At 43.7% G+C, this 25,834-nt stretch overlaps 1 protein-coding gene across 3 annotated transcripts; it reads left to right on the top strand.

Moving 5' to 3' along the window:
* Positions 1-135: 135 nt before the first annotated feature.
* LSR (lipolysis stimulated lipoprotein receptor) lies at positions 136-25,412 on the top strand. Of its 3 annotated transcripts, XM_063311696.1 has the most exons (10): positions 136-622; positions 4,031-4,372; positions 9,616-9,735; positions 17,043-17,099; positions 18,491-18,637; positions 19,393-19,563; positions 20,229-20,288; positions 21,294-21,425; positions 21,552-22,174; positions 22,802-25,412. In XM_063311696.1, the coding sequence occupies exons 1-10, from the start codon at positions 550-552 to the stop codon at positions 22,835-22,837; spliced, it is 1,761 nt and encodes a 586-aa protein (XP_063167766.1). In that variant the 5' UTR covers positions 136-549; the 3' UTR covers positions 22,838-25,412. The 3 variants fall into 3 exon arrangements, with proteins under 3 accessions (XP_063167766.1, XP_063167768.1, XP_063167767.1); XM_063311698.1 differs by lacking the exon at positions 21,294-21,425; XM_063311697.1 differs by lacking the exon at positions 17,043-17,099 and having other exon boundaries at positions 137-622.
* Positions 25,413-25,834: the final 422 nt, after the last annotated feature.

The following is a 25,834-nucleotide window of genomic DNA, read 5'->3' on the forward strand; positions in this document are numbered from 1 at the left end:
CGAGCTCACTTTCCTTGAGAAGGGGAGGAGAGAGAGAGACTTCGCAAAGTTTCTCTTCACCCTCTCCCCCCATTTTCCCAAATAGTTTGGCTCCTTCTCAATACATTCAAGAACGCCTTGAGGCTTAACCATCGTCCTGAGAGGGGGAAGACCCAAAGCTGATATTCCCTCCCCTTACGTTTTCCTTTTCATTATTCAGCTCGCCCTTCAAGTGAACCTGCGTTCATGATACAAGTGAGTCGGTTTCCGCAAAAAACTTGCCCGTGAGTTAGCCTCAGCTGGGGCTCCCCGCTTCCCTGAAGGAATTGGTAGTTTCCGTTCCTTGGGCGAGGCTCCCTCCCTCTCGCCAGGGCAGCACCTGAGGCGCGCACGGAGTGGGACGCGGCGCTTGGGAGTGTCGGAGGCGAACCGGGGCGGGCTGCGGAGTCCCGCCGAAGAGCCCCGAGAGCGAGGTGGGCTTGGAAACGAACGAGTCCGGGAGCTTTTATCCCGGCCACCTTCCCTCTCTGCCCGCGGAGCGGACCGAAAAGTCCGCACAAAGGTTGGCAAATGGAGACCCGGCGGACGCGTCGGCCGGCCGGACTGCCCCTGCTGTGGTTCTTGGGCGCTGCCTGGATTTTAGGTAAGCGGGTGAGCGAAATGTGGATTCCCGCCCTCGCCCCTGGGGACGGGAACCCCCCCCCTTTCGCCCCTCCGTGCTTCTCTGAGGGGAGACTCCTGCGGGGACCCCCCGCTTAGGGCGCGGGGGGGGGAGAGGAAGCTCGAGAGCTGATTGGGCGATCGCCAGGCGCCCTCCACCAATCGCCTTCCCCACTGCTTCTCCCGCGCGGACTCCGCCGCGGGGGGATCCGAAAGGGTCTCGTTTCCTCCCCCCCCAGCCCCCTCTCGTCCCCCGGGCATGGCTCGGTGGGATCTTGCTCCGGCCGCCGGTGCGGCTTTCTGGAGACGCGAGGAAGCCGCGTCTTTGCTGGACAAAGCAGACCCGCACCTGTTGGCTGCGCGCGCGCGCGCGCAACCCGCTGAAGTGGGTTACGGAATGAACCCGCTTTCTGAGGCTAAGCATCCCTTTGGGCTGTACCCGGAGAGGGGCCGGTTTTCACGCAGGGTGCGAACCTACTTGACATGACCCCGGTTAAAAGTAACCGAGGATAGCGCGTTGTGCGAACGCAACTTTTGGGACTGTTAATGGACTTGGCTAGGTGGGTTGGGTGAGTGTAGGATGCAGTGACTTATTCTCATGGGTGTCTGAGGCGTGTGATGATGCTGTCACTCAAATGGGGTAATGCGCCTGGTGCAGTGACCCAAGGCTGTAAGGGTGCTTTGTGTGAAAGAACATCGGCTGTTTCCACATTCACACCATCACTGTCTTTATTTCTTAGATTTACATCCCACCTTTCCACCAGCAGCATACATAGCACTCCCTCCAAGTCCCCCCTAACAACAACCCTGCGAAGTAGGCTGGGCTGAGGGACAGTGCTCAGTCCAAAGTCACTCAGTGAGTTTCTGTGGTTGAGGGTGGACTTCAATCTGGGTTTTCTCAGCCCCTTAATCACTTTCATCAACCATACTGGCTGTTACGTCTTTCCACTCCTTCCTGAGCCCATCTTTTCAGATTGAAACTAGCTTGTTGGCTTCCTCTTCATGGGGGGTGGAGGGGGGTGTCCTTGGCTCTTCTTAGTTCAAGGTCTCTTGAACTAAGCATATACTATTGCCTGGCTCATAGCCCAAAGAAAGGAGGGGAAAGCCTTTTTTTTCCTGCTCCCCCTCCCCCCCTTTCCTGTTTGTCATCTGCCTTGGTCTTTTGCCTGCTGGAAGGAACAAGCAGTAGGCCCCCTGGGGAAGGAAATGGGATGGTTATAAGAAACCATGGCTTTCTCCTTGTTCATGCTTGTACTGATGCTGGAAAGTGAAACGTTATCCAACTCATCTAAGGACAGAAAGTATGGCGGTGAAGTTCTCCAGCCAGAGCCAAGATACAGCTTCTCCACAACATCCAGCATTTCAGGAATTCGGGAAGTCCCGAGGCTAGAAGAGTTAACTGTAGTAGTTATACAGTGTTAAAAGCATTTGAAATGCAGGACTTGAAGCCAAAATAATTCCTTTAGTGGACTTTGTTTAGGTCGTTTTTCATATCCCAGTGTTAGACAGGTTGCCTCTTGACCAACACATGGCAGGGTGTGTGGTGTTTTGCATATCATCACTTTCCTCCAAGGTAAACATACAGCCCATGGAAGGGAAGGGTTTGATCATTGTAGTTGGTCAGCTATTAACCCTTTTCTGCCATTCTGGCTTCATGTCCTCTGAAAAAGGAGAAGTATTTGTGGAGGAATTGTGGAAGTTTTGGTTTCTGTGGCAAGATCTCTTGTTTGAACCTTGTAGGTGTGCCCTACTAGACTTTTCTTCCTGGAAGGCTGATGACTGATCCAGACTGGAGCGGTGGTTGTGACACACGTGCGTGCACACACACACACACACAAGCCGAAACTGCAGGTCCTTTGTGGGAGGAAACTGATCCTAGTACCAACCCCTTTTCAGGCTGGAATGAAACCACAAAGACAAATAAAATGAGTGGGGAAGAATATGAGCATGAGATATGCATAAAGGCTTGCTTTGTATCAGTCAGAATGAAACTTAGAAAGTAGAAAAGTGAAAAGGGTTTTCTTTTTGGACAATTAAAAAAAAAAGCCAGCATCAAAATAAAACTTGCCATTATTTGCCAAGGTGGAAAATGCCTTGTGGGTGGCTGGTACATAAAAACAGGGTTCTTTTAGGAGGGGCATTTGATCTTTGGAACACTGTCCCCCAAAGTGTAATTCAGAGCATGACTGTCTATCTTTTTAGGCACCAAATAAAAGCTGATTTGCTCTTCCAAGCTTGTCAGTGGAAATAGATAGATTTGGAGAGTTTATTGTAGCTGGTCTTTTGTGACATTGTTTTGATTTTTTGTTGGGTTCACACAACAGACTAAACCAAATCCAGGCAAACTACCTCATGGTTTAGCTAATCAGCCATTGATTTTGCTTGTTGGAAGCCGGCTGGGAAGGTTTCAAATGGCGATCCCGTGACCCCAGGATGCTGCAACCATAGCAACCATTGTTGGTTGCTAACTGCCTGGATTTTGATCACGTGACCGCGGGGACGCTGCGACTGTCTTAAGTGCAAGAACCAGTCGTAAGTCACTTTTTTCAGCGCCATTGTAACTTCGAATGGTCGCTAAACGAATGGTCCTAAGTTGAGAACTATCTGTACTTATTTTTGGAATAAGGCACTCCCAAGGCTTATCAAAATGGTGAAGAAATCCAGTCCTTTCATTCCAAATTCTGCATCTCCATTTGGAGTAGATTCTCCAAAGTAGTGTTTTCTACATGTGTTAAGTGATCACAATCCTCATGGCTGTAGGCCATATGGGCTGGGGGTGATGAGTTTCTAAAGGTTTGTATGGATCATAAATCTTCATCTCTTCGTCTAGCCAGGCATGGGCTATGTATAAAATTCAGTGCAAAATAATTATTTTGCCTGTGGGAGGAACATCTAAGTTTCCTTCTTTTCGGTAGATTCTCTTTAGGGCAATTCTCCATTATCCGTAGAAAAAGAGAAACTCTTTACTTGATTAAGTACACAGTGGCATTTGTGATGCCAAAAGCTTTCCAGTTCTCTTTAAGACTTCAGAGGTCCTTTGGGTTCATAGAAAGCCAGGGAGTTTTAATATTTCCCTGGCTTGTCCATCTCCTTTGGATTCTGTTAGCAGATCAAATCACCAGTGTATATTTTCTGAACTTGCAGAAACTGTGGGTGTCCATTGGGCTGTTCGAGGTTCAATTGCTGAATGGTTTCTCTTCTGAGAAGAAATAGAGAAGCCCAAGTGGCTTAACTCAATGTATGTTCCTGAAGCAATGCTAGATAAGCCAGATCTGGCTGTCTTGACATCTAATAAATGGTAGGAAGGAATGCTGTAGAGGGGAAGCGTGTGGTATTTAGGCACAATATTGCTATTCACCATTCCCTTGCTTCTGTCTGCTCCAATCTACAGATTCTGCAACTACAATGCAGGTCAATGTGCCGAATCCCTTCAATGTAGTCATCCTGTTTCAACCTGTGACTCTACAATGCAACTACCAGACGACAGCAACCCAGCCACCTATTGTCTTGTGGAAATACAAGTCTTACTGTCGGAGCCGCCTGGCTGATGCTTTTAACCCCAGCAGCCAGGAGAGCCAGCTCAACAACCAGCTGCAAGCAAACAATCCTGGATACAACCCTTATGTGGAATGTCAAGACAATTCCAGGACGGTGCGAGTTGTGGCCACCAAGCAAGGAAATACAGTAACCCTGGGGGAATTCTACCAGGGCCGGCGCATCACTATCACTAATGGTATGTATAGGATACCAAAATACTGGCTCACAGTCTATAAAATAGCTATTGTGGTTGTTGGTGAGACAGAGAGAATAAACAAGAATTCCAGGTGGAAGGTTTATGAAAGTTGTTTTTTTTTTTAAAATAAGCTATTACTAATACAGGTGCAGGTAGATGAGTGAGCATTTCTCTGAGCTGTGCAGTTTTCCATGTTTACCAATCCCAGCTGTAATGAAAGTCGTCATGGCCTCCAGAAGGGTGTGAAGAGCCCAGAACTCTGGTTTATTGTGACATTGGGAGGTTGGTGCATTGCTATGATTTGCCTTATGTTACAAATCCCAAAACATCTTTTGAGATGTTAAGGCTTTGCAACCATCACACTTGTTTTTTATACCATAAACCCAGAACTCTGGTTTATTGTGACATGTAAACCAGGTCAGTGTTGTTGGCTGAGGCGTATTATGGTTCTTGTTGTCTTACTCTGATTGTGAGCTACCATTGGGTCTGTTTTCCTAATCTTGGTGCCCTTTCCTCTCCGTTGCCACATGGATATGATGATAGTATTTGTATCACTGTTTTAAGCATTGCTGTGAAATGTTGCAGGAATAACTATAGGATTTTGCTGAAAAAAGTCATAAATGCATTCCTGAGAGTTTGAGCGTTGACATTCCCTTGAATTCAGAGGCTTTTCAAAATGAAGCTGTGACTAAATTGGGTTGGAGAGTAGAAGTATTAAAAATTCTGAATTGAAATAACTACTGCTCTGCTAAAAAAATGTCAGGTAAAACTCACTTTTTAAGATAATAGACATTCAGCTGATTGGTCCAATTTTCCCTTCTGTTGAGGATATAAACCTTTGCTATTTTATCAGGTTTAGTGCTTTTCAACTTCCTTTTTTAAAAAAAAATGTCCAAGGGAGATTGCAGCATCCAGCTGAACTTGGAAAACTGAGCAGTTTTGAACCTGGTTAGTATTTGGGTGGTAGACCAGAAGAGGCTCCCAGGACCGTAAGCTAGATTGGGAAGTGAAGCCTGATTTCTGGAAGAAGGCAATCACAAACCCTCTTCCATATTGCAGCCAGGAAAATTACATGAACATTTCCATGAAGGAGCCTTTAAAAAATAAAATACTGTAAATCCCTTTGGCAAAATACCAGAATTCTTTGGTTCCTCTTTAAAGAACAAATAGGTGTGGCCAGATTCCATCACTTCCCTGTGCCCTAGTTTCCTTTGGAGAAGAATAAGTTTACATGTGTTGGAATGCAATGAACAATATTAGTTCGACTTTCCCACAGAGCGTTCTTGCCTTAGCCCTAAAGCACAGCCATTATTAATGTTTTCAGAAAACATATTTCTAAACAGTGGAATGAAGTATTTTTGCTTTAAATCTACTCAGCCTCAAGCTGCACAATCTCTCTCTAATGACTTTAGCTGAGCAATGCCTTGTATGGTATTCCATGAGAAGATAATTTGGTAACCTCCAGATGTTTTGCACCAGATCTCTGGTCAGCCTTAGTGTAGGCAATAGGCAGATGGTTCTTCTTGTTTTTTCAGTTAATCTGTACAGTAGTCTTAAAATCTTTCAGTTCCAAATATATGATGGGATGGCTTCTTGGTTAATCTATGAGGGATTGTGCTATAAATATTTCACTCTTAGTTTCCTACAGTTGGAACTAAACTTAGCCACTTCGTCATAATCCTTTTGCAATTTTGTCCCATGTGTTGTGTGTCAGAAAACCACTGCCAGACTCAGTGAATATTACTTCATTTTTAATTTGGGTGTTGTTTTTCATAACTATAGCAAGGACTTGAAAGGAAGTTCAAAACAAGAATGAACAACACTGACAAATTTAGCAGGTCAAAAGTCCATGGCAAAACCCCACAGCCTGTGATAACGTGTTCTAAAACAAGCACTAATGGTCAGATTTAAAAGTGCTGTGTGTTTTTCTCTCTCTTACTGTGTAACCCCTGTCCCCAAAATCATAGTGTGATTAACAGGATCTTTTCTTTCAAGACCTAGCAAGGCTTGACTCATGCTATGAATGTTCCATTTGGACATTCTCTATTTTTGTTGTGTGTTTTTTAATTTTGTTGTTTATTCTCCCTGTTTATATTCTTTTTCTACCATTGTAAGAACAGATTCAGGTGTGCAAAACCTGGTGAGCGGCTAAAGTGCCATATATATATCTTAATATCATCCTTGCAGGGCAACTTTCATCCTCTCAGAGTTTTCTAATATCCGGTTCGCTTCCAACGGAAACATATAAAATCAGGTTAAAGTCTAGGGCATATGACACTCATATTGTAAAAGCAACCGTCTTATGTGCTTCTTTGCTGCTGATCTAGATGCTATCAAGCAGGCATGATGAACCCGAGGTTTCCTCATTAGAAGTCATTCACCCAGCAGAAATCTGGTTTTTGGCTTTGCTACGGAATTTTAATTGTTAGTGTGATTAAAGTCTTGCTCAGAGTTTTATTCTTAGGGAGGAAAAGGGGAATAAGGTTTAAACATGGCAAAAGTGGTAGAGCAAGAATACACAGTGAACATCTTCCTGGGTTTTGAAAAATAACGACCTATCTATGTTTCTATACATCTTCCATAATTGTACGAGGAGCAGGTAGCGATTGTAGAATGAGAAGTAGTGGAACTGACTGTAACTTTTAGGCTAGAGTTGTGGGAATAATGTTTTGAACATCTCTCACAGAAAGAGTATTGCACTACAAGTAGTCCTCACTTAATGACCACAATTGGGACCGGAATTTCGGTTGCTAAGCGAAGTGGTCAGTAAGTGAATCCGACCTGATTTTACAACCTTTTGTGGTGGTTGTTAAGCAAACCGTGTGGTCATTATGTGAATCATGCAGTTCCCCATTGAGTTTTCTTGCCAGAAGCAGGCCGGGAAGGTTGAAAATGGCGATCACATGACCATGGGATGCGGCGACAGTCATAAATGCAAACTGGTTGCCAAGTGCCCAAATCGTGATCACGTGACCGTGGGGACACTGCAATGGTTGTAAGTGTGAGGATTGGTTTTTTCCAGCACTGTTGTAAGTCTGAACCGTCACTAAACAAATGGTTGTTAAGCGAGGACTCCTTGTACTGGAAATCCAACATGCATATTTTTTGCTTGATACTAGGTGGCTGCTGCTGCTCCTCCTCCTCCTGCCAACATGGTGTTGCACTAGGAGTGGGGGGACCCAGGTTTTAGTTCTCTCCAAGGCATGGAAGCCAGTCATGCCCTCTCAGCCCCAGACTGGGAGGTCAAAAAACATCTCTATACAAACCTGCTCTGGACCAAAGTGGTAGCTCATGGTCCATAACCTTCAATGAAGAGGCCTTCATCCTGCAGTGGATTGATTCAGGCTGATGATAATCATAGCAAGAACAACATTGACTAAGTTTATGCTTCCATGATGACTTTTAAAGCAACATTTCCTCATCTGAAGTATTATAACCTGTTGACTCAACCTTACTGTCAATGTTGTTGGATGTATTTATTTATTTATAATTAGACTATCACCCCATGAGAAAGTTTAATTATATAGCAGGGTACTGTCCTGAAGCAAAACTGCTGCCTGGGGAAAATAAAGTGGTGGTTGGAAAACTGCAACAAAGCCAATAGATTGAAAGGAATAAATTATGATTCTGATTTAATCATACGAAGGCCCCTTTCAGACATATAATTTGAGCTGGAAGGCTGAACCTAATTTTCAGGTCTTGTTGCCCTGTGCTAACAAAATTTGCAGGTATAGCAAACAGCCCTGCGGATGCCAAACTTGAAAGATCATGAACTGGATGGATCTGTTTGCTCAATTACAGGTTCACATGTGACCCTCTGAGCAGTTTTGCTGTTGATTTTTGTGTCTGCTCTTGAGACTGTGGCCCTCTGATATGTTTTGTGGATATATTCCTTAGTCACCTTGCTGAAACATTTCACAGGTTGTTCCATATATTCATCACAGTTGCAAATTCTTCTCGCTCTGCATCACCCTTCCTGATGCATTTGATTGCAATTCTGAACAATCCCTGCCATGTTGCCTGTGCTTACACCCACACACATAGGTTTACTTGGGGCCACTCTCTTGAAATGTTTGCATAAAATAGGATTAAGTCAGCTCAGCTGAACATCCTGTAAGCAAGGATAGTTCTCTTGTTCAGACAAACTCTTATTTTTGACTCCTACAAGAGAAGAGAATGGTATTTCATACCAACAGCTGCCTAGTAATCAGTGCTGGTTACTGCTGCATCACTAGTATGTTGTACTGATAATGCTAACAATATTTTCATCTCCCCCCTGCCCTATGCCCCCTTGAATCATTAGTGGCTATTCTTTTTAAGCCTAAAGCAGTATTTCTCAACCTTGGCCACTTTAAGATGTGTGGACTTCAACTCCCAGAATACCCTAGCCAGCCATGCTGGCTGAGGAATTCTGGGAGTTGAAGTCCACACATCTTAAAGTGGCCAAGGTAGAGAAACACTGGTCTGAAGAGATCTGCTCCCTGGAGAGCCACTGACTTGGGCAAATATAACATTGTCATTCTCCCCCTGTATATCTGGCTTCACAGTGTACAAATCAGAAGCCTGTTATTTCGTGCTTTTCTTCCTCACATATAGAGAAGTCCATGGGTGCTTTGAAGGACTTTTACTTCCCTTGATGGCACTGAGAATTTAAATGTCTTGTTTGGGGTGAGAAGCTAAGCAGGGTTAGGCCCGATTAGTATGTTAGCCAGGAACTTGCAAGGTGAAGGCTAGACTGGGAAATTGAAAAACTTTCCTGGAAGAAGGCAAACCACTGTTCTGTGGCCAAGGAAATTAAATATTTATTTTATTTATTGACTAGAGTTTTAAGGCCACCGAACTCAAACAAGGTGACTTTGGGTGGCATAAATACATTCATGAAGTCACCAGGAGATGAGATTCACTTGAAGGACAATTTACCTTATCTTCACATAGCCTCATGAAGAAAGAACTAGCAGCCCCAAAGTGATACCTTTTAAAGAAGTTAGTAGCACCACACTTAACCACCGCCGTAAAAATGGTCGTAAGATTGGGTCCAATCACATGGTGACTTGGCTTATGACTTAAGATGGAGATTCTGGTCCCAACTGTGGTTGTAAGTTGAGGACTATCTGTACTGCAATGGTGTAACCTTGAGCAAAGGTGTAGGGAGTTGGTATGAAGAATGACGAACATGCATCAATTTGAGAAACTGATTTTGGCTTCCATTTTGATCAGTCATATTGCCTTCTTTCTTCCTGTAGATGCTGACCTCAGCATAGAGCAGACTGCTTGGGGGGACAGTGGTGTTTACTACTGCACGGTGACGTCTTCCCAAGACTTGCAAGGCAACAATGAAGACTACGCTGAACTTATTGTATTGGGTAAGTGAGAACGCTCTTATTGCATGCAAATAATAGGAAGGAGAGCAGGACATCTTAATTACATTAGTCCACCAAAGGTGGGAAGCCACATTGGGTGGCAAACAGGATCTTGCTCAGCAAAACTGGCAACATCACCTCCCACCCATTAAAAGGGTAAAATTTGGTTTTGCCCACAGAAGGAATGAATTCTTAGCATGCAGCTCCTATTATTGGGAAGAAAAGTGTCTTTATTGTTCATGCACAAATGCACACAGCCTAGGTTCACACATGCACCAAAGCATAGTATGGTTTGTTTGGTTTGGCATAGCATATTGGGCAAACCCAGCCACTCTAGTTTGTAAATCATGGTTTAAGGCTTTGCATGTTGTATGAACCAATATCTGGCTAAGCAAAGCATGGCCACAGTAGTGTGAAACACATATATAAGCACCACAAGGAGAAAGCTAGCTGCAGTTTTTCTCCCCCCAACCTGTTTTTTGTTTACAGATTTGGCTTTTCTTTTCTTTTTAAATACAAGGGAAATGTTATGATTACCATCTTCCCACTCCCAACCATTTGTGTTCTAAACTGCGGCACTACAATCCTCAACTTCTTTTTTTTGTTTTTTTGCTGCCTGTATAGGTCTAGCCTGAGAGGCAGGGTGTATGTATGTTTCATTGCTGGGATTTCAGCAATGTTTTGTCTCCCTTATTCTGTCTTGGCCTTTCACTGTCTGCTTAATTTCCAGCTACATCAGTCCCAATGCCTTGTTGCAATAGCACAAGCTGCTATTTCTCCCTCTGTCGCCATCTTTTTTCACACCCCAGGTGTATCTGAGCACACTCAACATTAGGTATGGGCAAATTGCCCTTTTCAGGGATGTTTCTGTATTCTCTGGTAGACATTAAAAGAATTCCAATAGAAGAGAATCTCTGTAGCCCAGGGGTGAACTTGGTGCTCTCTGAGCTTGGTTGTTGCTTGCAGGCATTTCAACCCATGGACAGACTCAACCATAGTTTCAACTGGGAAACTGAGCGTCCTAGACCAAGCTAAATCCAAAAATGCTAGGGAATTCCTGGAAGCTTGGCATTCAGACAAATCAGCCATCAACAGACACATAGAGGTAAACAACATTTACACACCATTCAGAAGAGACAATAAAACAGCTAAGAAGGAAACAAAAAGACCAGAACACATCCCCTCCAGCAGCCTACACTCAGATAAGCAGGAATTAACACCAGACAAACAGTCAAGCAGGAACGACATCAGGCTTTGACAAGCTGATCAGATAATTCCTGTTGCAACCAACAGTTCAACATTCACTTGATCTGGAAATAAAGTGGATACTGTACCTGTGGGAAAAGCGCTAGGAAGAAAAAAAAACAAGCAGAAAACAATACCCTAATCAAGGAAGTACATGGAGGAAAGACACCCCCACCAACACTGACAGGGCAAACCACTGTATATAAACAGGGAGCAAACCCCACACTCACTAGCACTGATGATGTTACCTAGTCAAGTAATGAAACATCTGCAAGCAAACAGCCAAGCTCAGAGAGCACCAAGGACTCCACATTAAAACAGTTGCCAGCATGCAAGACAAAGCTGGATTCTCTGAAGCAGGTTAAGCTTTCTTTTATTTTCACACAGGCTCTTTCCTTATAGAGTCTGCCCATGAAACACTAAGCTCGTTGCAGTAGCGGAGTGATTTTCAATCTTGGCAAGTTTAAGATGTGTGGACTTCAACTCCCAGAATACCCTAGCCAGCCATGCTGACTGGGGAATTCTGGGAGTTGAAGTCCACACATCTTAAAGTTGCCAAGGTTGAAAAACTGCAGTAGAGGAACCAGTTTTGGGTGGGGGTGAGGTGGGGAGTGGTGGAAGGCCAGTGTTGTTTTATTTCCCCTTTCCATGAGCAATGCCAATTGGCTTGCATTATAACATTAGTCCTGGCTGTGAGAATTGTGGCACTGGCTGCTTTTTAAAAATGGTGCTCTTCAGTTAGTGTGTGATAAGCAAATCTGCATGTATTTTGCTTGTTTTTTATGAGTATCCTTCTCTATCATTAGAAGCAGGGAAGAGCTATGTAGGGCATCCAAACCTTGAATGCCCCCTGCCAGAGATATTGTTGGAAATGCCAGGGATAAAAAGAGCAGTCTTCAGAATATGAATGTTTGCTCCAGAACCAGAGGCCTTACAGAAAAGTTCAGGCCCAGTTGCACTGCATCTGTCTTAAAATTCAGCCACCATGGCAATTGTCTGTCATCCAGACACTCCAGACATTTGCCTATTACCTATCCAGAAGACAGAAAATCAATGGAAATGCTGACGGTTGCCTTTAGCCTCTTCTTCCAATGCCCTCTCTTAAAATTATGCTCTAAACATGGCACTGAAAAATCATTTTTGAAGTTTATCTTCCACATTATATTTGAATCCCTTGGGTAGAGTATATGAAACTGAAAGAGTTGTTCAAGAATATATTTTAAAATCGGCTTCTGGTGGGAAGGGTGGACTGAAAGGCTGTGCCTGCTGGTTCAGCGGGCAGAATTGACAACGTACCTTTATTGGGCTCAGGAAGGTTTCCTGAAGCCCAAAAACATTCTCCAGATTAAGGAGAATACCTGGAATCATCCCATCTGTCCTCTGGATGGCTGCTTGCAGCCCGAAGATTGCAAATAGTGTTTCGCATTTGACTGGTAAGAGTAGTCGAGAGGCGGGGATTTCATCACTTTCCAAGCCGTGCTGTAGCCATAAAGGGTCACTAAGACTGGCCACCCCATTTCTAAATCACCAATTTGTATTTTTTTTTTAAGCATATGTACCCCAAGAGAGGCTTTCTACAGAGAGGAGAAGCTGGTTCTCTTGGTGCTTAGCATTATTTTTGGGATTACTAAATTCTTTTGAGTTTTGGATTTTATTTTCCTTCCAAAGGAAATTTTAAAGATTCAGACTAAACAATTGTCTTCTTGTTATTATTGTTGTGTTAAATTTGAGGATATTAGCATTTTCCTACATGTTGAATCAGCTGATTTGAACCTTCAGCTTTTTGTTCACTTTCCCTTGAGAACTCTCTATTTCACTCTCATATCTTCAAATTTTGCTGGCTGAGCAACTAGGGGGCGCCATAATCTACTGTGTGAGACATGGAGGATTTCAAACAGATTCTTTCTGATTTTCACCAGGATTTTAAACAGATTTCTTCTGACTTCTGTCGACCTTTTATGCAAGATATCCAGGACATTTATGAGATCTAAAATGTGCCATCAAGTTGGGGTTGTGGTGGATGAAAATGAGGAAGTTAAGTGTGATAGAAACATTTTTTTAAGACTGAGATTGGGATTTTTATCGAGCTGCTGGATGAAGATTGGATAATAGAGTTGGAGAAATCTAAGGGAGAGAATGATCTGCAAGCCATAAGTAAAATTGATCACCTGGTGGAATGCCATGAAAAGAACCTGGAATTTTTTGAGGGAGGAAGTTTGGCTGGCTGATTCTTTCAAGAGGAAAGCTCTGTGCATATTATGGGGATATGTAACTCCTTTGGTTTATTTTGAAGTGGGATAAGGGTTGAAGAATGTTCATCTGGTTTGCTTTATTCTCTTTTAAAGATATGGAATTACTGTTTTGAATTGTCTCTGTTTTTTGGGATTATTAAAATTGAATTATTAAGTATAATAGCAGACAACTTATGTGCTTTTTAATTTGATTCTTATTATAGTAGACAGAAATGCAATAAATAGTGGTAGGAAGGGAATAATTAAATATGTTTTATCTTTTGGAGGGTGTAAAGAGGTTTAGCAGGTTATATGAACTTTTTTTTTAATATAAGGGGGAGGAGTAACTGTACTCAGTGATTTTTATTATGTATTAAAAGTGGAATGTCTTATAGCAATAATGTGGTGTTTTGGTTTAATATAGAGTAAGAGATTGATTATGGAAATTTTTGTATATCCTTGCTGTTAAAAGTCAGAAGCCACATCTTTTGTAAATTTGAAATTTTTTTCTTTTGTGTGTTTGCACTTTTTTTAGTTTTTTTCTTACTTTGTAGTTCTTTTCTTTGTAGTTTTCTTTTTCTGTAAACTTAATAAAATTTACTACAAAAAATATATTTTAAAATCCACAATTACATATTTTATTCATAGATTGTAACCCATATGAGCAGGCCCCTCTGCTCACAGATGTTGATATATATAAAATATTTGATAGAAAGAAGCTAGAAGCAGGATTGGACAACCTAACGGAGTAGAAAAGGGATATTTATAGCTTCTCACTACGTTAGCTATATGAAACCTCCATGCCTAAAGGCTGTATATCTGTGTACTGACAAGATAAAGCAGGGGAGAGCTATTGGCTTTCATACCTTGCTGGTAAGCTTCTCTGAAACATCTGCCTGGCCACTGTGGGATGTCGGATGCTGGGCTTAATGGATTGTTGGTATGACCCTGCATAACTTCTGAAGTCCTGGCTGGTGCAACCTGGTTTGCAAGCCATTCATTTTCAGGCTTGTGACCTGATTGTCTTCCCACACAATGTTGACGTCGACATACTTCCTGGAGAATTCTGTGAGATCTTCCCAGTAGAGGGACCAGAGCAAGCAGAGGCTCAGACGCCTTGGGGCAGCCTTAATGCACAGCTCAGTGCAGCCTTGTTGTCTTGAGGTTGGGCTTCATGTTAGCAGCAGTGAGGGGACGACCTGCTTCCTTTCAGATAGCAGAGTCTCTGTGGATTGAATGTCGTCTCCTGTTCTCTTTCTGCCAAACACCCTGCTGAGAGCTGCAGTGGAGGGTGTGTCTGGTTGTGCCAGGATAAATCGTTGTAAAATAATGTATGGCAATATCTGTGAAAGAAATCTTTCAAACATTCTGCTCTGTAAGGGTGTCTGTGTGTGTGTATGCACGTTGCTTTTCCTGGCTTATTTATTTATTTGATTTCTGTAGCCACCCATCTCAGCGAGTGACTCTGGGCAGCTTACAACAATAAAACTATAAAACAATTAAAACAATTACAATTCAAACAGTTAAAATATAAAATAAATACAGAATAAATATATTTCTTTATTCATTTGATTTCTATAGCCGCCCATCTCAGCAGTGCTCTGCTTAAGCACCCGGTTTGTCATCTTTCACCTTTCCTCATATCTGGAAGGTGAAAGCTGTAAGCTTAGCTAAGGATAAACTGATATATAAATGCTCATCTCTTCTTGGCTGAAGTAATTATGGCTTGCTTGTGTGGATAACCCATCGCTGCAGGAAGTGTGCATTCTTCTTTGTGCTTTCCCTAGGGCCAGTTCATTTATACATACAGGTTTGGAACTGGTAGTGAAAAGAACAGAAAACGGCCTTGGGTATAATCACTATAGGCCAGCCAGATTGACTAACTGAATAATTGAGAGGACTGTATTGTGCAACAAAGGTGGGCAGAAGGTTGGTAGGATTAGTGAGAATTCTCCAAATGATTTGTACCAACTTGGCAAGAGCTTCTAACTCTTGGTGTGGAACAGCAATGACACAGTTTTTCTTATCGTTTAAGTTAGGCTGTTGAACTCAAGGAAACTTGTGGGGAGAGCGGAGATGCTATGCATGAAAGGATGTGTGTGCAAATTGTGGATCATCTACTGCTGATTAATTCCTGGACTGACCATGTGTCAGAGGTGTAGGTTCTTCAGTTTGGCATTTGCTTATTCAGCCTCTTTTGCAACAGGACTCCATGCAGGGTTCCAGTGAAACATTAAGTAGATCTACTAAGCCCAATGTTACGATATCCATGGTAGATAAGAGCAGTTGCTTGTAAAGAAGGATACAGGTAGTCCTCAGTTAACCATGGTAATTGGGACCGAGAACTCGGTCGCTAAGTAACATGGTTGTAAAGCGTGACGTCATGCGACAGCACCGACTTAGGATGGCAGTTCCAGTTGCTGTCATTAGGTGAATCCTGTGAGGTTGCAGCATCCCACGGTCATGTGATCACCATTTGTGACCTGCCAGCTTCCCCATTGACTTTGCTTGTCAGAAGCCAGTGGTGAAGGTTGCAAATGGTGATCACATGACTGCGGGATGCTGCAATCCATAATTGCAAGCTGGTTGCTAAGCAGCTGAATCATGATCACATGACCACAGGGATGCTGTGAAGGCTGCAAGTTCGACCAATCATAAGTCTCCTTATTCAACACCATTGTAACTTGAAATGGTCACTGAATGAGTGGTTGCTAAATGAGGACTAACTGTACTGGAGTAGTGGCAGGCCAGGCAACTGTCTGGCTTTAAAGGTTTGGGTGGATGTTGAATCTTTTGATTGCAAAAAGTGGACTCCACTCCCAAACCTTCAGTATTTGGGAAGTAATTCAGGTGTTGAGTTTTTGGAGTCTGGGCTGAAACTCTAGGGTGCTTGTTCCTGTGTCCACCTCTAAAGATCAGAGTGTGTTTAAGTGTGTTTGGGGTGGAAAGAGTAAAGTCTTGTCCAGTTGCCTGAGCAGAATCCTGTCTGTCCATCCCTCTGTTGCTCAGTTTACTTTTAAACTTTGGTTTCTTCCTGAAGAAAGGCTTGCAAAGGAGAAAGCTTGTGAAGAAGCAGGCAGGAGCCATTTCTTAAGTCATCCTTGCAAAAGTGTTTAAAAGCTCCTGGTTGGTCCATCTGCCCACATGCACTTGGTTTGTTAACTTTTTTTTTTTAATCAGTCGTGTCTGATTCTCGGAAGCTGCCTGGACAAGTCCCTGCAGTTTTCTTGGCAAGGTTTTTCAGAAGTGGTTTGCCATTGCCTCCTTCCTAGGGCTGAGAGAGAGGGACTGGCTCAAGGTCACCCAGCTGGCTTTGTTCCTAAGGTGGGACTAGAACTCACAGTCTCCTGGTTTCTAGCCTAATGCCTTAGCCACTACACCAAACAAAGCTCCTTAAAAACAAGTTTACAGATAACAAAAAGCTGACAAAGTAATCCCAACCTGTCAAATGAAGAGGAGGAATGCATCAGAGAAAAAGAGCAAGTAATAATAAATAGAGTGAAAAATAATCTAGAGGGTTTGATAAGGCAGGGGAATTACAAAGTGAGGATAGCAAATGAAGGAGCCAAGATGGATATAGTATTGCTTAAAAAAGAAAGGAAATGTATCATGCATCCTTGCTGATTGCTGTTCTGTAAATGCCTTGCTAACTTTTAGTAGTATTTAATCCAACTCTTTATAAGAACTCCTGGCTGCCTTTACTATACTGGGATACAATTTAGTTTTTGCCTTCCATGAAGACCCCTTCCAGTATATCTCTGGCCCAGAAAGAACTATCTCTGTGTCAGCCAGATACATCGGTAACTTTTTCCTGTTTTTTGTTTTGTTCTGTAGGCAAGTCCTCCGGTGTCTCAGAGCTTTTGCCAGGCTTTCAGATAGGGCATATGGAAGGTACTGCCTTTTTCTTCCATGCTCTCTTTCTAAATGGTTGGGAAGGGGTTGACCTCACTCCTATTATTTCAATTTTTCCTCTTCTTGAATTTCTCAAAGTTAGAAGTAGAAGTGCTTGGAATGCAAAGGATTCTGAAATGCTTGCCTGCCTGTCTGTCTGTCTGTCTGTCTTCCTTCCTCTTCTACTGTGACCTTGCTGCTATTACACAATGCAGAGACTTTTCTGTTCTCCTCATATGTTGTAAGAAGGTGCCCCTTGACCCTATTGCAAGAATGTGGGCTTTAGTACAGGGATATTGTATTGTGGAGCTTTTGGCTGAGTTACAAATGCAGTCCATAGTCTGCTGCATACCTCTCATTTTCTGTGATGTTTGGCATGCAGGCTAGGATGTGCTGCATCCCTTCCTGTACTGACTGTTCATGACAAGCTGGGTTGTGCTGGGGTACCTTGTTTGGACAGGCCACTTCTGAGTTCTGGAGTAGTGATCAATCCTATGCCCTTGTTCTCTAGCCCCATTGGATTACACCCAATTGAATTACCTTTCTGCTTAGTGTAAATTGAGGTCAAGAGTCTCCCAGGTTGGGGTTGACAGGTCCTGCTTAGGAAATGCTCTTTCAACTCCCCCAGAGGTAGACATTTTCCACATTGTCATGGAGTATGAATTGTCACTGCAGTAAGGTCCATGTTGACACCAATACTCTACAAATGGTGAGGGGGAAGGGGGAAATGCTCCAAATCAGTATTATCCATCACAGGGGATAAGTCCAAGTGAAACAAAATCAGCATATCAAGAGGAATGCAGAAACTACACCTGAAATGGCATGATGGCCAACTGAACAGATCCGTTTATTCCAGATGTCTGCCCATCCTTTGATAAATAGGGACTGTTATCTTAAAGCCTACAGGGGCTCCCTTATTTGGGGTTTTGCTCCACTGGGAAGATTCAAGTGGAGGACTCTCTGAAGCCTTATCTGTGTTTTTGGAGTCTTCCATCCACTGCAGCCTTCCAGAACAGGGCACGCAGTGCATAGAGTTAAAACTAAAACTCCTTTCGATACCAGCTAGCAGGCTATTAAGATATCATCCTGGCTGCAGGATAATGCCAAGCCAGGTTGGAGAAGGTTGCTGTATGCTGTAAAGGTTGCAGTTTAAGAAAGCACACAGTCATACCAATTCCGTGACCACTGTTACTCTCTCATAGCAATACTTACGAGCAGAAACACTCGTGCTGAAGTCCTAACGGAGGGCTGTGTTAGGGAGATGTTGGGATTATTCTGCCCATCTTTATAACTCCTGGTAGAAGTTAACAAACCACAGGAGCTGACTCCCTTGATATAATGGGCCTCATTGGTTGTGTCTCTAAGGGCTACTTTCCATGGTCTCTTCCTAGATTGGGTCTTTGTGGTCTTGGTTGTGCTGGCCTTCTTTCTGGTCTTCCTGCTCCTTGGAATCTGTTGGTGCCAGTGCTGCCCCCATACCTGCTGCTGCTATGTCCGATGTCCTTGTTGCCCAGAGAGGTGCTGCTGCCCCGAAGCACGTAAGTTTCACTTACAGACCCTGTTTCACCTTTCCCTGGAAGTGGTTCAAAAGATCTTCTCAGAATCGCTGCAGTTCTTGTGTTTGTCTCAAGGAACAGGTTCTTCTGCTTGTAAGTTGGTCTGCAAGTTGTTCGTATGTGTTCAGGCAAAATACTCCCCATTTTCCACAGTCTGGGGGTTTCCAGGTGGGCTGGGTTGTGAGTGCTCTAATCCCCTGCCTGCCTAGCTGCTGGACATTTGGAAGTTGGTCCAGCACACTTAGAGGGCATCGGGTAGGGGAAGAATGCTTGGCAAGGCTGGAGGGAGGTGGGTATGCTGATGCCAACCTGCCCAGAACTATAGTGATAGACAGAATTGCAATTGGCTATCTGGATTCCTAAACTGGGTGTATTCAGGGTGTGTTCAAAGTTAGGCTATTTTGTTTCTGGTGCTTTAATTTACAATCAAACGTAGAGGGATTCCCAAGAACATTTAAGTATCAATCCTCTGTGATTCTTTCCTTGCATCCCTTGCCACTCTACCCTCCACACACACACCCAACCCAGGGTCGTTAAATTGAAAAAGCACTATTATTAATCCTAGAAGACTGTAAAGAACTTGAATTGCGTTTGGGATTCTTGTATCAAGGTTAATGGCTATAACTGTGGGTTGTAATCCCAGCCAAGTGTCCTGCAGGGCCACACCACCTTGCCACACGCAACATTTCTTAAAACAGCAAATACCAGATCTTTATCTGGAAATCTTGTCTTTCCAGTCTATGTAGCAGGGAAAGCTGCAACATCTGGAGTCCCCAGCGTTTACGCACCCAGTATATATGCCTCCAGCAATCCATTGAAGCCAGCTCCCCCACCCACCATGATCCCTATGGGCCCAATGTCTCCAATGTACAATGGTTATGGAGTGGATTATGACCGGGCCAGCTCAGGTAAGTGGCTTCTCTCAACTGAACTTATGCTGCCCCACAACTAGTTCCCAGCTAGTGGAATTAACAGTCTAAAAGACCTTGTGCTAGCTCTGATGCTAACCCTTTTGAGCTGTCTCCTGGTTTACGTTTTGAATTGTCCTTGGATGCCTCTTCTGAGTCTCATTAATGCTAGATCTGTTTTGACAATTGGAATCAGTTGATACTTAGTTCGGGGAAGGGAAGGGCTGTCTCTCCTTGGAAATCTTAAAGCAGCAGATTTTTTTGGTTTTGTGATTTCTGTTCCAGCCCTGGATCTCCTCCGTTAAGCAGAAAGTTAGACCATATAGCCTCTAATTTGACGACTTGTCAGGGCTTGTAATGTGCTTAGTGAAAGCATAGCTTACAGCAGTATTTCTCAACCTCAGCGACTTAAGATGTGTGGACTTCAACTTCCAGAATTCCCTAGCCAGCCATGCTGGCTGGGGAATTCTGGGAGTTGAAGTCCACACATCTTCAAGTGGCCAAAGTTGAGAAACACTGGCTTACAGTGTTGTATTGCAGGCCACTACTAGTGAACACTTGCAGGATTCAGAAGTGCAGCTGTGGGCAGTTTGTCCTGCCTACTCCTGGTTGCATGCCACAGCCCTTTTATGGAAACTTTCTGCTCTTTTTTGATTGCATTGCAGTTGGTGGAAACAGCTCCCAGGTGCCCCTCCTGAGGGATACTGATAGTGTTGCAAATGCTGGTAAGAAACGCGGAATGGAGTACCGAGTTAGAAAGTTTGCTTAGATATTGTGCTTCTGTTTGATCAGGCACGCTTGGTTGTGGGGAAACTGCTCACACTGATGATTCAACATTTTCTTCACTGGAGGGGTTATAATAACTGGTCATGTTGCTCCTCTTGGCTGATCCAGCTGTTTGCAACGGAGGGTGGTGCTAATTCTTCTTCCTGCTACACAGAATAGGAAACACTCTTGTAATGCTTGGTGCATGGAATGGCACTAGCTTTGCATCTGAATTTCCAGATGTGCCCTTCCCGCACAGGAGTAGACAAAAAACTTTTCTCCAGTTGGTGCCATGCAGAGAGGTTGGGATTTCTGCTCGCAGAATTTCTAGCCAGTATGGCCAAGGGGGAAGTCCAGAACATCTATGCTTTATAAAATAAAGCCAAACTGATTTTTAAAAAAAACACAACCAAACACTTGCCAGAATAGCTGCCTTTGGAAGAGCTGCACCTGAGGCATTTCTTGAGGCAAAGGGGTTCACGCAAGCTTTTGCTAGACATCAGCCGGCTGGAGTCCTAGTGCTGAAGAGATGAACTGTCTGAGCTTCTAAAAGCAGTTGAGAGAGTAGAAGAGGCCAGAAGCCGGGTCTTTGAGATAGATTCTCAGCCCAGCAGGGAGTTCTTTTCTCTTAACATGCAAAGAGACAGGCATACCCTCTTTGCCTTGAGATTTCCCATTTAACTCTAAATCTGCTATTGAAGCAAGAGATAACTAACCCCCATGCTTCATGCCACCAGCTGCATCTGCTGCAACCAGCAGCACGTGGTGCATAGCACAAGGGGGATTACAACAGAGAAGGTCCTGCCTCCTCTTTCAATTTTAATGGCAGTTGGAAAGGTGACAGTAGTGGGTGAGTCACATGGTTGCCAACCTGTTTGACAACCTCCCAAAGGCTTATGGCTCCGTCATAATAAAAAAATACCAGCCCTGTGTCCTAAAGCCTGCTCGTGATCTCTCTTCCCCAGCTGTACGCAGTGGCTATCGCATCCAAGCCAACCAGCAGGATGACTCCATGCGGGTGCTCTACTACATGGAGAAGGAGCTGGCCAACTTTGACCCCACCCGCCCAGGGCAGCCCAATGGGAGGCTTGAGAAAGGTATTTTGGTGGGATCCTTCTCTGTGTAGGAGCAAGAGTGTGCCTAATTGATCCTCCACTCAGTTGTCATGGCAGAGGGCCCTTTAGTGTTGGGATGGGAACGGATGATGCTGTTTTGCTTTCCAGCCTCTGTGATGAGCGAACTAAGCTCTCTGCATGAAGACGATCGGCGTTACGAGCTGCGGCAGGGGCTGGGACGGCTGCGTGGCCAGGCCATGTCTCCCATCAGCGACTTGGAGGAGGAAAGTATACGGAGCAGTGAGAACCGACGCTTGCTGCCCACCCCTTGGCGTGACCGTTATGAGGACTCCCCACTGCGAAGCTGTGCTCGACGCCCACGTTCCCGCTCGGTGGATGCTCTAGATGACTTTGAACGGGACTCCTACACTTCCCGGCCCAGAAGTCGGGGTCAACATGGCTCAGATAACGAATGGCATCGCCGTGATTATTCCCCCGACTCCCGCAATGACTCTGAGCGCTACGGCAGACACCGGAGTCGAAGTAGGGATGACCTGCGGGACGTGGAGCGAACCCATTACGATAACCGGCTCCTGGAGGAAGCACTGCGGAAGAAGCAGCGGGCAGGGAGCCGCGAAGACCTGGATCATGGAAGCGCCTCTAGCGGGAGATCTGGCCACAGGAAAAACCGGGATGAAGATAGCAATGGCTTTCCTCCACCACCACCACCTCCGTATACAGAGACTGAATCCGTATCTTCCCGTAGCAAGGATGACCGCAAGCTGCGAAGGGTGAGACCAAAAAATGGGGAGGGGGATGCACGATTGTATTGCCTTTTAAACGGAGATGCCGTGGATCAGGCACTTGCTCATTTGAGCAAAGTATTTGCATCGTTGTTAAGGGTGTATGAATGGGTTCATGCATCATCCTGAGTCGTCTCGTGTTTGGTTGGTTTTTACTTAATGCAGTGTAACCCACCCAGTTGTGCCTTGTTGAATAAGCCGGGACCAGACAAACCACAGCTTAATGCAGTGACGGTATTTTATGCATGGGATAAATAGAGCCAATTTCCTAGGATTTAGCCCCAGCCCTTGAGATTGAATTAAGCTGCATAGCTATCTCTGCTGCAGCAAAGGGTTTTTTTCCCCGTATGGGGATGTATCTCATATAGAAGTTTATTCTATTCCTATTCCTATTTGTATCTGTATCTTTTCTTATGTCTCAGTGAGGTCCTGTTTCCAGATGCCAGTGTTTGCACCTTGGGGCCTGTCTGCAAAATGTGTGTTTGTGTGTTTATAGCCAGTGTGTTTTTATATTTTTTAAAAAATCTTGTGCTGTTAATCTTAAATGGTTCTTAAGATACTGGAGGAGAGCATCTTTATGGTATCATTAACCTTGGTTTTCTCTTTCCTCTACAGAATCATGCTGTCAGCAGAGAAAGTTTGGTGGTTTAATTCTCTCCACTGTTTCTGGAATATGAGAGACTCTGTGTCTTGAATGGCTACAGGAACACTCTTCGTTGCCAGCATCATTTTATTCAGGAGGACCCAGAGATGAAATGGAGCAGCATTTGTATTGGATCTATGCGTCCATAAAAAACGAACAGGTTGACCTCACCTGGTCACCCCTCTGTGTCTTAGCTCATCTTCATCACATGCAGGCTAAGATTCTCCAAGATTCCTTAAGATTCTTAGTATTACAGACATTTTTAAATACATTTTTGGTACTCCTTTTAAATTTCAGAGCTATATATTTCTGAATGTACTATTTTGGAAAGAGGGTCACTTCATACGTGATCCCCTGATACTGCAGACAGAAAGAAATTGCTTCTTTCATTGGACACCACATGGGCATCTCCTTGCCTTTTATTTTTTTTTCCCCATAATTTTGAAGATGATTCCAAAGAAGACACATTTATCTGTGTTACCTTTTCCATTCTGATTTTAAAGGAGCTCTTTAAACATATTTTATACTTAAGTGGCTTTGTATGTGTATAATTTTAGGGTTTTTTAGAACCTGAGTATAAAACTACTGATGCTGTAAATATTTTAAGTGATAAGCAGCCAGGTTTTTTTTCCATTTCTGTATTTTTTTAAAAAATGGAATTACCTTTTTATAGGAATGAAAATAAAAGTGAGTGGAGCAAATGTATCGGCTAGATTGCAACATTTTCACAGAATGGACTGAAAATGCTGTCACCAGTCTTACCATCCCTCATGCCCTCCAGATGTGTTAGACCACATGTTGGGCATCTAAATGTACATTCTGAAAGTTACCTACCGTATTGGAGGACATGAAGATGGAGAAAATGTGGATGATTAGTTCCGCTATTTTCCCTTTAATAAATACAGGGCACAGCAAAACATACTTCTCTTATTTCTCTAGAAAAGCCCTGCATTTTAATTCAGGAGAGATACTTCCTCAAGACTCTTTAAAAAATGATGTAGAATTACATTGTGTAAGTTTTATTTTGACTTCTTTATTAGACAGCGTTCAAACATTGTGCTGAAATGTGATGAAGCAATGTCTATTCTCTGACTTCCTGCTTGAGAACATATGAAGGTGTAAATTAATTTTAAATTTAATGGGCATGTTCTTAATGACTGAAGATTTTTATTTAATTAGATAGTTCATAGACCTGGTTTCTTTACTGGTACATGTAATGTTGAAGCTGATTTATCACTGGGGAAATCTCTATAATAGAGATGGCTTTTTTAAAAAATTTTTTATCCCGCCTTTATTATTTTTATAAATAACTCAAGGTGGGAAACATACCAAGTACTCCTTCCTCCTCCTATTCCCCAGAACAACAACCCTGTGAGGTGAGTTGGGCTGAGAGAGAGGGACTGGCCCAAGGTCACCCAGCCGGCTTTCATGCCTCAGGCAGGACTAGAACTCTCATACCACACTTGATTGGCTCTTGGGCTGAGAGAGAGGGACTGGCCCAAGGCCACCCAGCCGGCTTTCATGCCTCAGGCGGGACTAGAACTCTCATACCACACTTGATTGGCTCTTGGGCTGAGAGAGAGGGACTGGCCCAAGGTCACCCAGCCGGCTTTCATGCCTCAGGCGGGACTAGAACTCTCATACCACGCCTGATTGGCTCTTGGGCTGAGAGAGAGCGACTGGCCCAAGGTCACCCAGCTGGCTTTCATGCCTCAGGCGGGACTAGAACTCTCATACCACGCCTGATTGGCTCTTGGGCTGAGAGAGAGCGACTGGCCCAAGGTCACCCAGCTGGCTTTCATGCCTCAGGCGGGACTACAGCTCACAGTCTCCTGGTTTCTAGCCTGGAGCCTTCACCACTAGACCAAACTGGCTCTTTTGGTCTGCCAAAAGGATATTTGAGTTGTAGTCTTCTGTACACAGAAGTAAGTTTAATTAAACTTAATCAGATTTGCCTTGGGGAAACTAAATTAGACATTACATAAGATGAGTGTGAAAAGTGAGCACAGAAAAAACATGAGCAGGGAACAGTGACACTTAAGATTTTTCCTTTGCTTGTTCCTACAGAAAATGTGCCAGTCTTTTCATTCCCCTCAGCTGCTTTTCTGAGAATAAAGGGGTTACCTTTGTGTGCGCTGGGAGACAAATTTTGAGTGGGCAGCTTCAGGAACAAAATCTTTCTTCCCTTTTCACTCATGGTTTTAGATTCCTGCAATTGTTGTTCATTTTGAAAACACTCACATATGCATTACTGGATGACTTACATTCATCTGTCCTGAAACATGTAGTTAGGTCCTTCGTTCCAGTTTTACAGAGAAATAAATAAATATATGGATGATAAACTGTCCAGCAGGAGGCAGATTAACAGCTGTTCTTGTGTAGAAGCAGTTATAGCACAATGGGACGTTCCCCAAGTCCCTGGCACAAAGTGCGTGCTGTTTACCAGCCAGCCACAAGAGAGAGATGGGTTGGGTCAATTCTGTTTACATATCTTGTTGAAATGCCATAAAACAAGAAAGGTTATCCTTGCTCATTGATGTTTTCACAATGGAGGGAGATGTTTTCTGAATAAAAAGTGAGACTCTTTTTAGTGATGCCTTGGGTATTAATTCATAGCATAAAAGTAGAAGTTCTCAAGTATATGTCTTTGTGCATGCCTGCAAACACTCTTGGCTATCGTGGCATTTTATAGGGGTGAAGCCGCATGCAACTAAGCTGCGGTGGGTGGTGGCAAAGTTGCAGCAAAGTAGGGCTGGTCTTCTGGGTTTAATGCTTGGCAAGCAATAATGCCTGTTTTGGTAACAGATTGACTTTCAGGTATCAGACAGTATCAACAGGGATCAATATTGGATCATGGCGTGCAAATAATATCTGGCCTGCATCACTTGAAAGATGCTAACTAGTTTTAAAGTAATCACCTTACCACACCAGTTCTGCAACTTCGTGTCCTTCAGATGTGGTAGATTATAGCTTCTGTCCTTCCTAGACAATATAGGCCATCTTGA

The sequence above is a fragment of the Candoia aspera genome, chromosome 10, assembly GCF_035149785.1.
Source record: "Candoia aspera isolate rCanAsp1 chromosome 10, rCanAsp1.hap2, whole genome shotgun sequence".
In the NCBI taxonomy this organism is placed as follows: domain Eukaryota; kingdom Metazoa; phylum Chordata; class Lepidosauria; order Squamata; family Boidae; genus Candoia; species Candoia aspera.

Bases quoted from the DNA above. Each gene is read 5' to 3' on its own strand.
- LSR (XM_063311696.1), top strand. From the start codon at position 550: ATGGAGACCCGGCGGACGCGTCGGCCGGCCGGACTGCCCCTGCTGTGG. The intron at 9,736-17,042 runs GTAAGTGAGAAC...TTTGTTCTGTAG, and splicing joins CGCTGAACTTATTGTATTGG to GCAAGTCCTCCGGTGTCTCA. The intron at 19,564-20,228 runs GTAAGTGGCTTC...ATTGCATTGCAG, and splicing joins TTATGACCGGGCCAGCTCAG to TTGGTGGAAACAGCTCCCAG.